Source organism: Saccoglossus kowalevskii, chromosome 8, assembly GCF_978046115.1.
Source record: "Saccoglossus kowalevskii chromosome 8, keSacKowa6.1, whole genome shotgun sequence".
NCBI classification, from domain to species: domain Eukaryota; kingdom Metazoa; phylum Hemichordata; class Enteropneusta; family Harrimaniidae; genus Saccoglossus; species Saccoglossus kowalevskii.
The window spans coordinates 41311125-41330993 of NC_140648.1; the positions used below are offsets into that span (position 1 = coordinate 41311125).

Here is a 19869-nt window from a genome sequence, read left to right on the forward strand (position 1 = left end):
CTCATTATGGCGACAATGTGGCATCAGCATCGCTTCATCAAACAAAAAAGTACAGAACTCATTTGCCCGCTTCCGCTTTCCAATCGGTCGCTTTTGCAACCACTTGTTGAATTTCCGCGTTATTTTCGACTGTGCAAAAATTCGGACTACTAACAATTTTTTGGTTTTCACAGATCACAGTTACTAGTTTAGTATTTACTAGTTTAGTAACCGTGCATGGGTGTTGAACAACCGTCAAAAGTTCAAATACTTTTTGTTTTAACTATCTATAATTATATGCAAGCAATCTGACCCTTTGACCTAGATTTGGCTGGGATTGACTATTTTATTTTAAACAACTTATTCTGACGTGACGCACTGCTACAAAATGTATTTCAACAGAAGTACGACATGGTTGTCTGGGTTTCTTTTCCTGACTGTGTTGAGTTTACGATTTGTATAATTATTGTTATTTCCCGCAAGGAGAAGACAAGCCGAAGGACCATGAAGCTAAATAGAAGTCCCACGCATGGACTGAGTGAAAGAAAATATTTCCAAGGCTAAAATAAAACCTAATATCTCTTTGTGTATTTGTCAATTTTGCATATATTTAGTATGACAGTATGTTGGTAAATATCTGGAAAAATCTCGTTTTTCGTTAATAATTTCATTTGTTTGAAATGTCTACTGACCGTGTGGTTCTCTCGCAAAATCCCGTTGATAATACGGACAAATATGGTTCTGTGACCCAGGCTGTGTGTTCCGATCAGGTGACTCTCAGCAAATCAATGATGTTGTAACAAAGCATATTTGACGCTAATTTAAGGGTCGTCGTACCATCCAATCTTCGGCGTCGATTCACTGTGCTGCGACAGGCTTCACAATTATTCACTAAAAAACATCGGTATATTTTAACAAACGGCCGGGATTTGACCTCAGTTCAAAAAAAGAAAAAAAAAAACTGGGCTGAGATACAAATCATAATTAAACAAGATATCTTTTTAAAATGTCATTTTACTCTTGGTCATAATTTTTTATTCCCCTTACCGCCTTGAATTTCAAATGGATTACATATCAAACATCTGTACATGTTTTTTTTTTTACTCTACTGCTTTTCCGTGTGAAAATAATGAGGTCATACTCATGTCGCAATACTTTGAAGCTGATGCCATGTTGATGCCATGAGACTGCGAAGCTGAGGCCACGATGATGCCACAGAATAAGCGAGGCGAACACAGCTTCAATTGTCAATGACGCGAAGCTGATGCCACAATGATGCGATGCTGAGGCTACAATGAAGCCATGCGTAGGCGACAATGATGCCACAAAAGCCAAAGCTTCCGCGAGAACTGTACTGTATACAGATATATTGGTTTGACGATCCTATTCAAAATGACCGAATGGTGGCCTTTTTTGTGCTAAAAAAATCATCAAATATCAAGCATTTATGGATGGATTTCATTCAAACTTGTTACATACATTAGATATTACGGATTCCTAATGCACGTCATTTTATTTTTCATATCAGATTCAAAATGGCTGACTGGCGGCCATTTTGTTATAATGAATGGGCCTCTAGAGCCTTATCTCTGACATACTTTGAATGATTATGTTAAAATTTTATATATGTATTCAAAATGGCTGATTTTGTTTCAATTAATGCTGTTCCAGATCAATATCTCTCAATATGGAAAAGTACTCGTTTGACGATCAGATACAAGATGTTTATCATTTTAATGTTAAACCATCATCATAATCATATTCCTGACATGGTTATATTCCAGCTATATTACTATAAACAAAACTATATATCTTAAATTCGATAACTAATGGGGACTGTGCCATGCATGGCTTGTTTAATTCATTAAAATAATCTTCTTCATCTGCAGGATGACTATCAGATAGTTGAGATGACTGATGAAACAGTGAAATCAATGCCGTATCTAAATGAGACCAGCTTGGTTGTCAAGCAGCCAGTCACTAGGTTCCATTCGCTGCCAGACAGCTTTATGTACCAACCAAGGAGCAATCATGTTAGCACTGCCATCGACAATAATTTACAGATTCCAGGTATTTATCTTGAAGTGTCATTCGCCAGGCTGCTTTAATTTCATATGTCAGAAATTGCAGTATTTAGTTTATATCATCTTTAGCCAATTACTACAGTCATTTAAATAATAGTTAGATATTGTTTAACTTAGACAAATAATATAATTCCTCAGATGCACTTAGTCACGAGTACCATGCACATAGTCACGAGTACCATGCACATAGTCACGAGTACCATGCACGTGGTTACAAGTGCCATGCACATGGTTACGAGTACCATGCACGTGGTTACAAGTGCCATGCACGTGGTTACGAGTACCATGCACGTAGTCACGAGTACCATGCAAGTGGTCACAAGTGCCATGCACGTAGTCACGAGTGCCATGCACATGGTCACGAGTGCCATGCATGTGGTCACGAGTGTCATGCATGTGGTCACAAGTGTCATGCAAGTGGTCACTAGTGCCATGCACGTGGTCACGAGTGTGCCGAGTGTCTGTGTTTGATCTGTCCATTCAACACATACTGACTATTTTGTCAAATCCAATTTATCAAAAAAGAATTCTTGCTCATCAAACTTTTGTGGGTAATCTGCTTCAACTGAGTAAGTATGTACAGTAAAACCTGTCAAAATCGATGATAACTAGAACTGGGATCTATCGTCGGTTCTCAGAGGGAGTCTGTTTATTCAGGGTGGGCGTGACTTTGATTGAAACAACAATTACATGTGCTGTAAACACAGGACAAATGAAAGACGCCAGAGTTTGTCTCATGATTATATTTAAATTTATTGTATTGTTTCAATAAAATAATTTACCAAACGAAACAAGAATATTATGGTATGTACATGAAATCAATAAACATTAAAATAACTGTTCGAACAGACCAGTTAAGTATCGCATATGTAACTAAAGGCATTCATCTTGAATGACATCACAACGTAAGTTCAGATGAGCTACATGTAATTTTAATAATTTATGCAGACAGTCGATTTTGCTGTTAAGTCAATGAATCAAAATACAATGTTTTGACTGCTTTAAAGTCTTTTTTCAACAATTTTGTTTTCCTTTAGAATTTTGAAAACTTGGATATCTGTCAAGTAACTGGAGTCTTGGTTTATTGCAAAGTTCTGTAATCTTGTCAACATGTCTAGCATGTCTGGGGGTTGATAATTACTGACTGATAAGACTGTCGTTGCAATGTATGTTATCGTTGTCTGTAGATTCATGGTTTTCATTGTCTGCAATAAAATTCTCAACAGTCTGTTGCTGCCACTCGCCGTCATATGTTGCTTCAGTCAGTATACATTCATCAAAGTGAAGGTACATCAACGCTGCACTGTGTTTGTAGGTCTGCAACTTCTGATTTCAGATTTATTTGTTGTCGTCTGCTTCTTTGCCATCACCAATTTCAATCTTGAAGCCCCTTTTACGGAAACATTCGAAAGCACAAAATTATCGATTAGAATCATTATGAAAAGAAGAAAACTTAATGTCTTTTGCTCGTTTACGAGGTGATAATGCAGTGCACTTCACTGCAACTGAAGGTGATGACACTGATCGCGATGTGTGTGGTGTGAAAAACTTGGTGTTCAGAGTTGACAGTGGTCAGATTTCACATGTTGTTTTAACATAGGTGTCTATGGAGAAATTTCGGGGCTACAGACCTCCAGGGGTCCATTTTGACAGCTTTTACTTTAGTGTAGACTGAGGTATGTACAACTTGGAAAAAGTGCCATATGCGAGTACCAAGTTGCGAGTCGCAAATAGCAAAATATGCCATATGCTAGTGGTAAAAACGGCATATGCGAGTGGTAAAATGTATCATTTGCTAGTAGCAAAAAAGCCCTATTCCATAATAATACATCGAGACGAATCGATAGTATACGTAAAGAAATTAAGTGCATGTTGAGTGATACAGTAAGTTTGCATGTTTACGAGACGTCCCTCACACTTGGAATGTATTTACACCAACCCGGATCAAATTTGAATTGAAACAAAGAAGCGAATGCCGTTGTTTGATGGAATAGAGAGACAATTTTTATGGGTAAATGCTAGTAGAAGACTTAGCCTCAATGCCCTAAACACTTCGACCTAGCCACTTCACTTGTACAAGTAGGAACAGTTTTATGTTTTGTTAAAATAAGCATGGACATGTTAGCGTTGAAATAATCATAGAAGTACAGTTATCATCATGCAGTACAAGTAGACTCGCTGAACAGGAACTCACACGCGAGTCAATGGAAACAATGGCTAGTTTCAAAGCAATTTTGTCCCAGACAAGACGTGGACAACAAACTTGCTGTTTTGCTGATTAGGAATAAGGTGATGTTAATTTCGTGGTATTTCAACAGTTTTGTAATGAAGTACAGGCCCTCCGCTAAATCCTTCCATATACTTGATTCAAACAAAGTTAGCTTGGACGTTCACTTGCGAGACATAACAAAAAAAACGCAGCCAGTGATACATTTCGAAAATAAAAATACTAAATAAACGCATTCAGAGGCGCCGACAACGCGCGTTGGAAATAAATAGAACACGTTGTGACACAGTCTCACCAGGCATGTTCTGTAAAGTGGAAACATCTGTTTACAAACGTCGTGTAGGGAAATTTACAAGTACAAGAACATAAAACAAGTACAACACATCATAGTCAAATCAGTAAAAAAGAGATATATGAACTTCATGATATTTATCAAGTAAAAGTACACTATAGCATGAAATCGTTGATCATTACCCCGGTAGTAAAAAAAATCAAAATCTAGAGTACAAGTAAACGAAGATACATTCTACCATTTTACTCTCGTAGATTCACTTTATTTTTTAGCTCCGCTGTCGACTTTGTCGAGCGGAGCTTATCATATGAGTGATTGTCCGTCGTCGTCTGTGTCAATGTTTTACTTTTTCGACATCTTGAAAACTACAAGCCTGAATGCTTTGATACTTGGTGTATATGTACCTTGGGTAGACCTCTCTCAGATTTGTTCATTTCATGATGATATCTTCAATTCTCTAATTTTTTGTGAATATTTTTGTCATTTTTGGTAAAAAGTTATATTTTCAACTTCTTGTTAAAAACCGCAAGTCCAATTGCTTTGATATTACATATATAGGTACTACATGTGGATCGCTCTCAGATTTGTTCATTTTGTAATGATGGCTTCAATTTTCTAATTTTGGTAAGTATTTTTGTCATTTTTGGTAGAAAGAGATATTTTCGACTTCTTGTTAAAAACCTCAAGTCCAATTGCTTTGATATTACATATATAGGTACTACATGTGGATCGCTCTCAGATTTGTTCATTTTGTAATGATGGCTTCAATTTTCTAATTTTGGTAAGTATTTTTGTCATTTTTGGTAGAAAGAGATATTTTCGACTTCTTGTTAAAAACCTCAAGTCCAATTGCTTTGATATTACATATATAGGTACTACATGTGGACCTCTCTCAGATTTGTTCATTTCATGATGATATCTTTAATTCTCTAATTTTGATGAATATTTTTGTAATTTTTGGTAAAAAGTGATATTTTCGACTTCTTGTTGAAAACCGCAAGTCCAATTACTTTGATATATTATACATATAGGTACTACATGTGGACCTCTCTCAGATTTGTTCATTTTCTAATGATATCTTCTGTTCTTTAATTGACATGTGCATTGCTAACAGCGGAGCTTAGTGGGCTTGCCAAGGCTTAAAACCTGCAAATTGTAGTACAAACATCTCCTTTGGCACGAATGTAGTCCATGACCATATAAAGAATTTAAGATATGGACACAATCTTGGGTGACCTTTTTTAACCCTCATTTGCATAAATTAAAAATGGCCACCACCAGCAAATAGTATCCTGACGTGTTTATCAATATATCTGGTTCTTGTCGGGATATTTGTAATATGTAGGGATCTGAATGTATGTTTTTGATGACAGATTATCTGATAAAATAGTAACGTTGGTGCCATGAGATCAATTTATATCCTTACAGCATAGGTCTAGGTTAATTTGGCCAATTTTAATCAAAATTTATTAGTCCCCGTTCGGACGCAGTCCGAAAACGGGGACTTATGTTTTGCCCTGTATGCGTCCGTCCGTCCGTCCGTGATCACCTGTATCTCGAACATGCATGGACCGATTAAGTTCAAACTTCACTCATACATCACACATTATATGGGACATATGCACATGCATTTTTTTCATGATCTGATTAACGATAGCCGAATAGCGGCCATTTTAAGGCCGAAAATGCATCAAAATCGCACATTTTCACCATTCCGTACCCGGATCTCAGTTATGCATGGACGGATTTTGTTCAAATTTGGTACATACATTAAACATAATAGGACCTTGATGCACGTCATTTTTTTTTTTGGATCGGGTTCGAAATGGCCGACTGGCGGCCATTTTGTTTAAAAGAATTCAGTTCTGGATCCGTATGAGACATGCTTGGATTGATCGAGTTCAAACTTCACACACACAAGGTACATCATGTCACAAATATGTATGTGCATTTATTTCATGATCTCATTAACGATAGCCAAATGGCGGCCGCTTTAAGGCCGAAAATGCATTGAAATCGCACATTTTCACCATTCCGGACCCGGATCTCAGTTATGCATGAACGGATTTCATTCAAATTTGGTACATACATTAAACATAGTAGGACCTTGATGCATGTCTTTTTTTTTATCGGATCAAGTTCGAAATGGCCGACTGGCAACCATTTTGTTAAAGAATTCAGTTCTGGATCCGTATCCAAGACATGTCTGGATTGATCAAGTTCAAACTTCACACACACATGGTACATCATGTCACAAATAGAGATGTGCATTTGTTTCATGATCTGCTTAACAATAGTGGAATGATGGCCATTTTAAGGCCGAAAATGCATCAAAATCAAAATTTCAGAACCGGATCTCAGTCATGCATGGATGGATTTTGTTCAGATTTAGCACAATGTGTTGTACATATGCAGGTGCATTTCGGTCATGATCTGCTTTGAATGTATATGTCACTCAAATATGAACGGAACGGGGACGTGTCATTGACAATGACTTGTCATTTTAGTCATATCTCTAGATCTGAATAAGATATCTTCACTATTTTAGTGTCCAGATGTATGTTTATTATGATGAGCAATTCAATAAAATGGTGTTCTAGGGGCTGTAGGGTCAATGTAGAAGCCTAAGAGAGGTTACCATTATTTTGGAATGTTTAGCTATGCTTTGCAATGACAGTCTTTGTCTACGATTCTAAACTCTCATCTTCATCATCCTCGGGTATGAAACTAGTAGCACACTATAATATAATAAACATAAACAAAGTACAAACAACAGTCTCATTTAAATAAATATTTATTTCGTTATTGGGCAAGTTATCATTACACCTCTGATTAGTTCTTTTATACAGCACCACTTGATACATTAATCATGGAATTACTTACATTGTTCACCAATTACGTACTCACAAATATTGTTCTAGATGTGAATACCACATGCCCTCCCATAGCACTTGCCACAACATGCGCACAGTGTAGTGCAGCTTACACCAGCCATACAGTACTTGCAGGGATTTTTGCACTCTTTTTTGCAACCACACCTTACAAGCTGTTTTAGCTGTTTGGAGATGACTGGCTTAGATATCCATCGTGGCTGCCAACGCTTAGATACCATCTGCCAGCCCCATTCTGATGGATCTATGATAGTAGGGCAGGAGATTCGTGAATTACCCCAAATATGTCCCCCTTGGTAGGTAGCTCGACGAACATGCTGGTATAGCGCATCACTACTAGGAGGCAGGTGGTCGAAATCACGTCCCTGAAAAGATTAAACACAAGAAACATTAATGTAACAATATCAACAAATTAGGTTTTAGATATTTCATGAAATTCTTGGTTTAAAACTACTGACCTTATAGTAGAAACCCTCCAACCGAGCAGCATCAACGTCACAGCCACTGAGATCATACATCTTCACTACAAACTCCTGAATGGCAGAGAAGATAGAATCTGATACATCACTTGGTGAGGCTGAGAGGGCCCTAAACGCCCAAGTAATATCTGGGTTCTGCTGCCATATGGCCCAAGCAGTCTTCTTATCCTTTCCATATAAAGATGACACAGTATCACAGCCTGTAAAGCTATGAAAAAATGGAAGACCAGCTGAACGAGCATTGCCAACCTGCTGGGCAATTTCATGCACAGGAATGTACCTGAAGTTTTTCCCACATTCAAAAGCAATCCAGAGCTCACGAAGTTCCTGGAGGTGTTGCATAACTGATATGCCAATCACCACAACATCACTGTCAGTTGTTCTGATTATAACCCGTTTGTGTCTAATGGCAACTTGATCTGAAACATGGACAAAAATGCGGGTGTCCGCCTCCTCATGCAAACAAGGAGAGATATTAGCAAGGTTTTCACTAGGTGGAGTGCTGACAGCATTGGTACCACAAGTTGATATCAGCTGCTTCCCTGGTGGAAGTTTCATCTTCTCAATTTCATCACTGATGAGTGTGAACAATTCAGTTTTGTTGGCATCAACTCGCAGGAATCCTGTGAAGTTGCCAGGTACCTTGGTCTGGAGGGTGACACGTCTGCGTATACCTGTGCCTCGATTCTCTCTGGTGCCAGCTTTTAAACTGTCTTGCTTATAGATGTCCCATATAATGTCCAGTCTTGCAAGATTTTCCAGCCAAGCTAATAAGTAAGGAAACACTTTGCCATGAATGTAATCACCTATTGTCATGGAACTCCCAGGCTTGATAAGTTGCACAATTGCTGGACCATCCAGTACTGCAGCATCACTTGGAGGACGAGTTAAAGGCCCAAGAGGAGCTTCTCCCTCTAAGAGTGTTAGGATGTCAGCTTTAGTACCATGGAACATATGTCCATTGCGAGAAATTTATGGTGGGCTGGAGCTGCTCTCGTGTGAAAATACATCTTTGTTGATTTCACGTCCTGAATGTGCAGCAAGCAGTAGCTGTATGACTTTTAATCGCTCTTCTTTCAGAGTAGTCACCTCTGCCTTTTGTCTATTCAGTTTTGGGTATGGATCTAAGAGTTTCAGATTGTTCCTGGAAATAGGTGCAGTCCATTGAATTTTTTTTTCTCTTGGAGGTTCAATGCGCTTTTCGAAGCTACCAACCATTATTACAGATTTGACAGCATCCACTACCTGTGAAGAAAATTGATATTATGAATACAATAAATGTTTCCAGTGAATAATGTGATCTGAAGACAATTACATCTATATCAAATATATCCAAATAGAATATTATACGTCTGTATAGACATACAGCAATCTGTCTAAATGATTTCAAATAAGATCTATATTTCTAATTTGCAACTTACCTCATCTGTCATAATTACAGAGCCATCAAGCTCAATCAGCTGCCCAGAATCTTCAAGGAATGGGTTCCCAAGATCAACAATAGCCTCAACTAGTGCCTGGACATCTGCTTGGAAAGTATGCTGAAACTTAGCATACTGTTCATGATGCCTTTCATCTGTACTAGGAGTTAGCTGCTCAAACTCCTGTATAAGGCGTGACAGTTGTGGTCCAACAATCAAATGTTGTCGAAGCTCGGCTGGGTTTTCCGTGAGACCTATGACACCAGAACTGTTGCCTTTGAGCTCACCAATGAGTTGCTCATGAATTTGGTCAAGAGCAATTGTGGAGAATGCGTGGCTAGATTTTTGTCCAACAAAGTGACCTTGTGCAAACTCCTGATATATGGCTGGATGTTGTTCCTCAAGTGCATGCATATCACGGTTATGAATGGTCAGATTTCGTTTGTAATGAGTTCTATCCAGAGCAAACACCCAGGGTGATAGTTGTTCAATTGTTTCGAGGAAGAGGTTGAAGTCGCCAGTACGGACGGACTTGACAAACTGAAGTGTGGTTAGCTCAAGCTCCATTCCACGGTGCCAATACAGAAATTGCGGTTCCTTTTCCTTTTGTTGATTGACCCAGACATCGAAGCTGAGAGGGGGGGTCATTAGGGTTCTCTGACATAGGTCGGGAACTGATGTAGGCATCATATGCTTGATGGAGGAGTATATATAGGGTAAGTGCATATACCTGAAAATACAGTAAAATTAAAAATTAGTTTAATATGAATGAATGCAGATGTTAGCTTAAACTGTCTAGAATCCGACTTGGACTTTTTGGATATTTATTCATTTATATTGCTGGGACTGTAAGAGTTTAATAAAACTTTAATGTCAAGTCCTTCAAAACGGCTGGCAAACCATTATTATTCCTGTAAAAGACATAATGCATATTACTCAGAAGAGATCAAAAACTCACCTGGTGCATGTACCGTGTACGTGTGATATGAGAGACACCAATGAAGCTCTCTGCAGTACCACTTGATGCCACTCTTGAATTGGTTATTGCAGTCGTCCAACCACTGTTATCAAACCACGTACCATTGATTTCCCAGAGCATTTTTTCGATATGCATGGCACCAAGCATGATAACAAACTTGTCTTCACCATGACTTTCTGGGTATTTCCATTGAAGTTTCTTCATAATTGTGTAGAGAGGTTGATCAGCCACAAGGACTGGAGTTTGTCCAGGATTTAGATAGTTTGTCACTGATTCAACAATCCCCATAGCATGGTACACCATTATAGGACTAGTTGCTGACTCCCTGAACAATGGCAGCGTGAAGGATGGTGTAACAGTAGGGATTTCAACCGTTTGACTCGCATGATATGCAGCCCAGGAGATCCAATCACTGTCGCTTAGCTGATCTTTGAGGTAGATCTTACGAGCATGCTCCAACCACTGGAAGGCATCTTGCAAGGTCGTCATTAGAGGGGGTGCCACTGATTTTAGCCAACTGTTAAGTTTCAAATCTGGCACATAAATAACCTCATCATTGGGCAAGGCAACCTCTTCCATGGTTGTGTAGGACTGTGGAAGAATGTCAATCCCCTTTTTGCCCATCACTTCTGGATTGAGTATGCATTCTGGACCAATTTTGGTGCCAGCATTGTCAGGAGTAGGAAATTGAAGAATAGACAGACAAGATCCATGAAAACTTGACTTGCTTGTCATTGCACGTGGGTTGTGGTCGATGTTGTCAAAGGCATTTGTCATGAAGACCCCTCGACGAGCTAGCACAGGAATGACAATACCACTCTTTTCATAAAAGCTAATTTGCGAGATCATTTGATATTGTCTGCAAGCGAGAGTATGAGATGCACAAACCATGCTCGTGCATGGAATCAACAAGGCTTTCTTTCCTGGTATTTGCATAGATCTTTAGGGCAATATATACTGTAAAATGACTAATTTTCACTGGGTTTAAATTTCACTGATTTACCATGTCAGGCATATTCAGTGGGTTTTAAATTCACGGTTTCGTCATTTAGATAATGTGTTCTATGCTAAATTTTACATATTCACTGTGTTTTAATTTAGCGCATTTTTCCAGTCAGCGAAATAAGCTAAATTAAAACCCAGTGAATAATTACCCCCTTTACAGTATATGACAAGTGGATTCTCACGTTCGCGAATATGACGTGGAATGCAGCCAGGGTTGGTCGAACGTTTCTTCACAGAGTTGTACATGATGAGCTGTGAAATTGAAAGTGCAGCAGCGGGTACATGGTCTGAAGCTGGTACCAGAGATGGATTTTTTTCTTTCATTATTGCTGGTCCATCTAACACCATCTGCTGGAAAGACAGGAGTATTGATGGTACTGACCTTACTTCACTATCTGGTGAAAAATGTCCAGTGAAATCATACTTCATGTTGAGTACATGTTTTCTCAGAATCTTTGCTGCTTTGACCAGAACTGTTATCTCAGAATCCCAGCTATCTGATATCTCTTGTAGGGCTAGACTGATATCCTCATCAAATGCTAAATCAGTGCGGTTTGATGGACATTTGACTTCAATAAGATCTGGAACTGCAATTATCACTTTGTGGCGAAGGCGAGTTGTGTGAACATAATCATTCAAGCCAAGGGAAACAAGGCGAGAAGAATACAAATTAGCAAGAGCTGCCATCTTGAAAACAGTCCCTGTACCTCGTTGTGATTCAATATAGTCAACCAAATCAGCAAACGCTTGTGCTTTCAGGAATCTAGTTTGCTGGTTCTCATCATCCTCTGTAGCTTCAATTCTTGCAGCATCTCTGTAAAGCTTAGTAAGACATGTCAGATGGTACACCGCATCTATAGCCACCATGTTCCCTGAGGAGAGTTTTCTAATAAGTGCCTTGTCACCAATAACCACGGCACATCTTCTTACTTTGGTGTCAAGTCCAAATGTGGCAGCCTTCCTTAACCTTTTTCCACCAGTTTTTTCACAGAGCAAACATAGTCTTCCTTCTTCAGGCGAGTCTTCATTGGGAGGACAAATATCACCAACATGTGAAGAGTTACCCTTACTTACTCTTCAAGTTTTAACTGGGCTAGCATTCACTGACTTGTCCTTTTCAACTGAGCTCTTTTCACTTTTTGATTGTCTACCTTATTTTTACAGCCTTTGTGCCAGACAACATTTTTTAACTTTAGAAGATTGACTGTATCATCAATATCACTATCACCACATATATCATCAACAGCTACATCATGGGGCAATTCTTCAAGCGACTTTAGAGTACAGATATTTTCAATAGGATTTTTCAATGATGTTTCAGTCGTTTGTTACGAGAAGGATTGATTTAGTCTTCTGAAGTGGCTGATTGACATATGAAACAAAGCTGCCAATTCCTGGTGTCTCTAGATGCACTAAAAACTACACTTTCTACGTCTACATCCATGTTTCAAGGCTGAATAAAATAAGAAAAGAAATTGTATTTACATAAATCAACTGAAAATGCAGTTCCAAACTACTTGTGTAATGACCAAATATTTAATTCATACATTTATACAACATTTCGTCAAAGGCTCACAATATAGACCCAATAATGATTACGATACTTAATCTGCAACATAAAACCGTCAAACTACATCTCCATGGTAACAGATGTTTAACAGCTCAACATGTTTAACATAAATTTTAAAACTAAGTTTGCTATATATATATCCAGAGTTGTTAGGTAATTTGTAAATTTTGCATAAAACTTGTTAAAATTATCTTCGGACGACACTGTAGGGACATAAATTGATCTAGTAGCACCAAAGTTACTAATCTGTCACAAAAACATACATTAAGAACCTTACATATTACAAATATCCTGAAAATAAGCAGAGATATGGAAAAATACATCAAGATACTATTATGTGGCGGCGGCCATCTTTAATTTATGTAAATTAGGGTTAAAGAAGGTTACCACAGCTTGTGTCCATATCTTAAATGTTTCATATGGTCATAGACTACCATCATGCCGAGTGGGATGTTTGTACTAAAAAGTGCAGGTTTTTGATAATTTTTGGGTTAGCAAGTCCACTAGCTATCTCAGCCGACAGGCTGCTTGTTTACGTATACTATCAATTCGTGTCGATGTATTATTATGGAATTGTGTGCTAGTTAACACTTGGGTTGTGGCAAATTTAACACCTCTCCGAGGTGTGACTACCTTTGAAGCCTGCTACTGTCAACCGGCGGCGCGTGACACAATAATTCTGTGACCCTTCTGTGAACACCCGTTTTCACTAACTACAATTATAATTCTATGATTCTTTAATCGCAGACCACGGATTCATACTAATTTTACCAAAGGAAAAACAATTTTCACATTAAATTATCGTGCTGTCACGTTTCCTGTGCAGTGGGTGAAGAGCAAACATCGTTTCTATGCAAACGACTGAATGAACTTTTTAATATAAACAATTAAATGAATAATAAATAAAAAGCACTGGAAATAGTAGTTAAAGCTACTTTTATTTGTGATCTTCGCAATGTAATCCGCGTACACTGGTCGACTGTAATGTTGAGTACCGGTTGACACGCGCCGGTTGACACCTGGGCTAGATCGCGTTGACACCTATTTGCTACCATTATTTTTATATTTGAATCACCCCTAAAGTAAAAGCCTCAACAGCATCATTTCATAACCATGGTAAATATTTGATTTTAATGTGATAAACACATTTGAACGTACGTTATTATATTATAAGCAAACTGGCAAATGACTCTACCCCTCGCATACACCAGTTTTCCTGGCCTTTGTATTACGTACCCCTCGCATAGGGCTTTTTTGCTACTAACAAATGATACATTTTACCACTCGCAAATGGCACTTTTTCTAGGTTGTACATACCTGGTAGACTGTGTTTTGGAGAATAGAAAGACACTGTATGTTTGGGAGAATATCACACATGCACTGAAGACACTGTATGTTTTGGAGAATCACACATGCACTAAACACATTGTAAGTTTTGGAGAATCACACATGCACTAAAGACACTGTATGTTTGGGAGAATCACATATGCACTAAAGACACTATATGTTTTGGAGAATCACATATGCACTAAAGACACTGTATGTTTGGGAGAATCACGCATGCACTGAAGACACTGTATGTTTTGGAGAATCACACATGCACTATAGACACTGTATGTTTTGGAGAATCACACATGCACTATAGACACTATGTTTGGGAGAATCACACATGCACTAAAGACACTGTATGTTTTGGAGAATCACACATGCACTAAAGACACTATATGTTTGGGAGAATCACACATGCACTATAGACACTATATGTTTGGGAGAATCACACATGCACTATAGACACTGTATGTTTGGGAAAATCACACATGCACTAAAGACACTGTATGTTTTGGAGAATCACGCATGCACTATAGACACTGTATGTTTGGGAAAATCACACATGCACTAAAGACACTGTATGTTTTGGAGAATCACGCATGCACTATAGACACTGTATGTTTGGGAAAATCACACATGCACTAAAGACACTATGTTTTGGAGAATCATGCATGCACTATAAACACTGTATGTTTGAGAGAATCACACATGCACTATAGACACTGTATGTTTGGGAAAATCACACATGCACTATAGACACTGTATGTTTTGGAGAATCACGCATGCACTATAGACACTGTATGTTTGGGAGAATCATGCATGCACTATAGACACTGTATGTTTGAGAAGATGGCACATGCACTAAAGACACTGTTTTGGAGAATCATGCATGCACTATAGACACTGTATGTTTGAGAAGATGGCACATGCACTAAAGACACTGTTTTTTTGGAGAATCACGCATGCACTATAGACACTGTATGTTTGGGAAAATCACACATGCACTAAAGACACTGTATGTTTTGGAGAATCACGCATGCACTATAGACACTGTATGTTTGGGAGAATCACGCATGCACTATAGACACTGTATGTTTGAGAAGATGGCACATGCACTAAAGACACTGTTTTGGAGAATCATGCATGCACTATAGACACTGTATGTTTGAGAAGATGGCACATGCACTAAAGACACTGTTTTTTTGGAGAATCACGCATGCACTAAAGACACTGTATGTTTTGACCTCTGTGCTTCTGTGGTGTGTGCGTATCTTAGAAATGCCTGAAACAATCACATTCAAACTTCAAACATACGTCATACATGGTATTATACATATGCACATCAATTTGTACCACGATCTAAAAAAATCATCATAATCAGGCATTTCTCTGCTGTTTACAGATGGATTTTGTCAAACTTGGTATATACATTAAACACTATGGGACCTTGATGCACATCATTTTGTTTTTCAGATAAGATTCAAAATGTCATATCTCTGACTAGTTTTGACTGATTATGTTCAAATTTGTAATATTCATTATACATCATGTCATAGATATACGAATATATTGGTTTGACGATCCTTTTCAAAGTGGGAAAATGGTGGCTATTTTTGTACTAAAAAATCATCAAATATCGAGCATTTCTGGCATTTATGGATGGATTTAGTTCAAACTTTACATACATAGACATTACAGGTTTCTAATGCATGTCATTTTATTTTTCGGATCGGATTTAAAATGGCTGACTGGCGGTCATTTTGTTTTAATGAATGGGCTTCTAGAGTCGTATCTCTGACATGTTTTGACTGATTATGTTTAAATTTTATATATTCATTATACATCATGTAATAGATATGTACATGTATTCAAAATGGCCAATTTTGTTTTAATTAAATCTGTTCCAGATATGTTCTCAATATGGACAAGTACTTGTTTCATGATCAGATACAAATGTCAATCATTTTTAAGTTAAACAATCATCATAATCACATTCCTGACATGTTTATATTCAAACTATTTTAGTATAAACAAAACTATAAATCTTAAATTTGATAACTAACAGGGACTGTGCCATGCATGGCTTGGTTTTAATGAATGTGGTTCTAGTGCTATATCTCTGACTTGCTTTGACTGATTATGTTCAAATTTTAAATATTCATTATACATCATGTCATAGATATACAGATATATTGGTTTGATGATCCTATTAAAAATAGCCAAATGGTGGCCATTTTTGTTCTGAAAAATCATTAAATATCAAGTATTTCTGGCATTTCTAGGTTGTTTTCGTTCAGACTTGGTACATACATTAGACATTACAGGCCCCTGATGCCCGTCATTTTATTTTTCAGATACGATTCCAAATGGCTGACTGGCGGCCATTTTGTTTTTCTGAATGGGCTTCTAGAGCCATATCTCTGACATGCTTTGACTGATTATGTTCAAATTTTTAATATCTATTAACGACATGTCATAGATATACAGATATATTGGTTTACAATCCTATTCAAAGTGGCTGAATGGTGACCATGTTTGTGCTAAAAAAATCATCAAATATCAAGCATTTATGGATGGATTTCGTTCAAACTTATAACATACATTAGACATTATGGGTTTCTGATGCACACCATTTCATTTTTCAGATCGGATTCAAAATGGCTGACTGGCAGCCATTTTGTTTTAATGAATGGGCTTCTAGAGCCATATCTCTGACATGCTTTGACTGAATATGTTAAAATTTTATATATTTATTATACATCATGTTATAGATATATACATGTATTCAAAATGGCTGATTTTGTTTTTTTTAATTAATTCTGTTCCAGAGCAATATTTCTTGATTTGGACAAGTACTCATTTGACAATCAGATACAAATGTTAATCATTTTAATGTTAAAAAATCATCATAATCATATTCTAGACACTGTTATATTCAAGCTATATTACTATAAACAAAACTCTATATCTTAAATTCAATAACTAACTGAGACTGTGCCATGCATGGCTTGTGTTTAGTACTTCTATATATGGTCTATTTTGCAGTTATTGCAGCTGATCACAGTCAGGACCAGATTAATAAGAATTTATCACCTGGAAAGTATGATGTGCTGCCAGATTTCCAATGCATTTCTCCAACTATGCAGCTAGGTAACCTACCATGCTCAGAAGTACTTGAAATGAACAAGCTGTCCAGGCAAATAACGCCTGACAAGTCACCTCACTCATCTACTAGTACTATTCCACCACAACCTTTGCAATATGGGCCACCACCCTCTTATGATCAGGTGCAGAATGGTGATGAACTATTGGCTGATCTGGATAACCTTGGACAAGATGGTGATGAAATTCTATTACATGATTGGATAAGCTCAGGTGATTCCTCTGAGGAGGAACTTAAACATTTGACTGAGTCGCCGGAGACTAAAATACGGCGACAACTATCAGCAGGTGGGCAATCAATTGAAGAAAGTGCTAGAGAAGTAAGGACATGTAGTCCATTGTTAAGTCAGAACGATGATGAGGACACATGTCCTATTCATGGTGTTAATTTGCCTCAGAGTTGTAGTCCATGTCCTATACATGGAACTGTTAGCCCAATAGATATAGCAACAATTGACAATGATGAGGAATACATCATTGATCCACAGTGTCCTGTACATTCACCGAGCAAGCATGGTTGCCATGATTGCCATGTGCCAACACTTCCTTCTTCACTGCCAATTCCAGATGACATTCCAGACTTGAGTGGGGAATCCGATGGAGAGGAGGTCATTTTCTGGGATCCCTGGAAAGTGAAATCTTTCAATCGGCATATGGACATGAAGCCCCCAGCCATGGACATACAAGATGTAGACGATGATGGTGTGATATATGCTGGTGCCGATTATGTTTAACAATGTGTAAAATTTTAAAACAGAGTTGTGTAATTCTGCTGAAATGTTTTATTTATTATGCAAAATATGCTGTTTGTAAATCTATATACTCTTCATGTCTTGATCAGCCTTCTCACCCCTTAAACTAAAGTTGCTTCTTCCATGTTACAAAAGTTTGTACCATTCTACAGGGGGGTGGTAAAATTGATAAACATGGTACAATTCAGGTGATGAATATTTACAGTCTGATGTATGGAAATGTACACTAGAAAACTTTAGCGGTGCTGAATTTTTGAGCAGGTTGCAGGTCTTGCAGGTATTCTGTATACTCAAAATTAGAGATGTAACTCAAAATTGACTGATATATTTTTACTATTTGAGTTTATTTTCTTGCCAATATTGAAACATTCTTTATTGATATCAATACACTACTTAAAATATTTCAGATATTTAAATTCTTTTGAAAAAAAGGCAATTTCGTAATCTGTATTATTTATGTGTCTTATGTTCTTTTTAATAATGATTTGTTCAAAATAATCTCAGCCTTATTTAAAAAAAAAAAAAAACCTGTCTCTAGTAATATAAATATTGTTTTGTTGTCTATGGGGAATCTTGTGCAATCATTTTATTTTATTTTTGTAAAATCAATGGTGATGCCCATTATCATTTTTGCTTCTTTATTTTTGAATAATGCTGTTTATCTTTAGTATTTGACTGTCTTCATTTTGTTTTAGTTAATGACGAAAGTTAAAACGGTTTAAATCGTGTACATCATTTGTAAGATTTGATAGAAAAATGGTGCTTCTAGGACACAGTTCTTTGCAGGAAGTCGCAGTTCTCCCCTCAATTTCCATAACAAATGTATTTCTTTCTTATTCAAACCATGAGGCTTTACATTAATACAATTTTTTGCATGCATAGATGTGTAAATTTGTCTATAATTATGAATGTGCTCACTTTTTAAAAAAAAACTGCAAAATTTGCAATAATCTTCAGTGTGTACAGAAATGATTTTCTGACTTGAACCCTTAAGGAAAATTATGATAACAATTAAGTTTTTAAGGTTGTTGTTACTCTTTGGCCATACTTATTTAACATACATGTAGTTTTCTCTCGCAAAGATTGTTTTATATTTTTGTGAAGAATTATTTTGTTTTGTATTTCTATATTACTGCATACAAATGTATATGACCTGTCAACAAAGAATTTTTGATAAAATAGTAATCCCTTAACCCCAAAAATTGTTTCACTTATCTTTGTCTTGGTCACTTTTTTTCATTAAGAATGTAGAGGCAGTTAATAGGTACAATTGCTATATGGTTAAAAGAAAATAGGAAAACTGGCACTTGCACTAAATTTTTTTAGATATTGTCTAAACTAGAGAAATGTGGGTTTTAGTGAAAAGCTGGCCTCCAATATGTAAATTAATTTGCTCCTTTCTCTGGGTTGAAGGTAAAACACCCACTGATCGATACAAGATTTACCTTGCAAAGTTGAATCAATAAAACTTGCACTTTTTAAAATTGTTTCTGGCTTATGAACTTGCAAAGCAATCAAAGATCATAGTTTTAGATAAATACTATAATGAGTCGTCATGATTGGACTAGAATCAAATGCTTAACACAAGAAACTCTGGTCACATGATATAATAATGCTGCTATAGGCTACCATCCTGACATCAGATATGTCAACAACATAATTGCCACAATCGTGACTTAGCGATCACTGTTGTATGGCA

The 19869-nt window shown here is 37.1% G+C and overlaps 1 protein-coding gene across 1 annotated transcript in view; it reads left to right on the forward strand.

The window, feature by feature from the left end:
• LOC102803203 (voltage-dependent T-type calcium channel subunit alpha-1H-like) overlaps positions 1-19657 on the forward strand; it is a 264401-nt gene extending 244744 nt beyond the window's left edge. The window contains exons 32-33 of the mRNA XM_085502864.1: positions 1869-2049; positions 17302-19657. Coding sequence (XP_085358990.1) covers positions 1869-2049; positions 17302-18152 — 1032 coding nt within the window. The 3' untranslated portion in view covers positions 18153-19657. The remainder of the gene's footprint in view (positions 1-1868; positions 2050-17301) is intronic.
• The last annotated feature ends 212 nt before the right edge of the window (positions 19658-19869 follow it).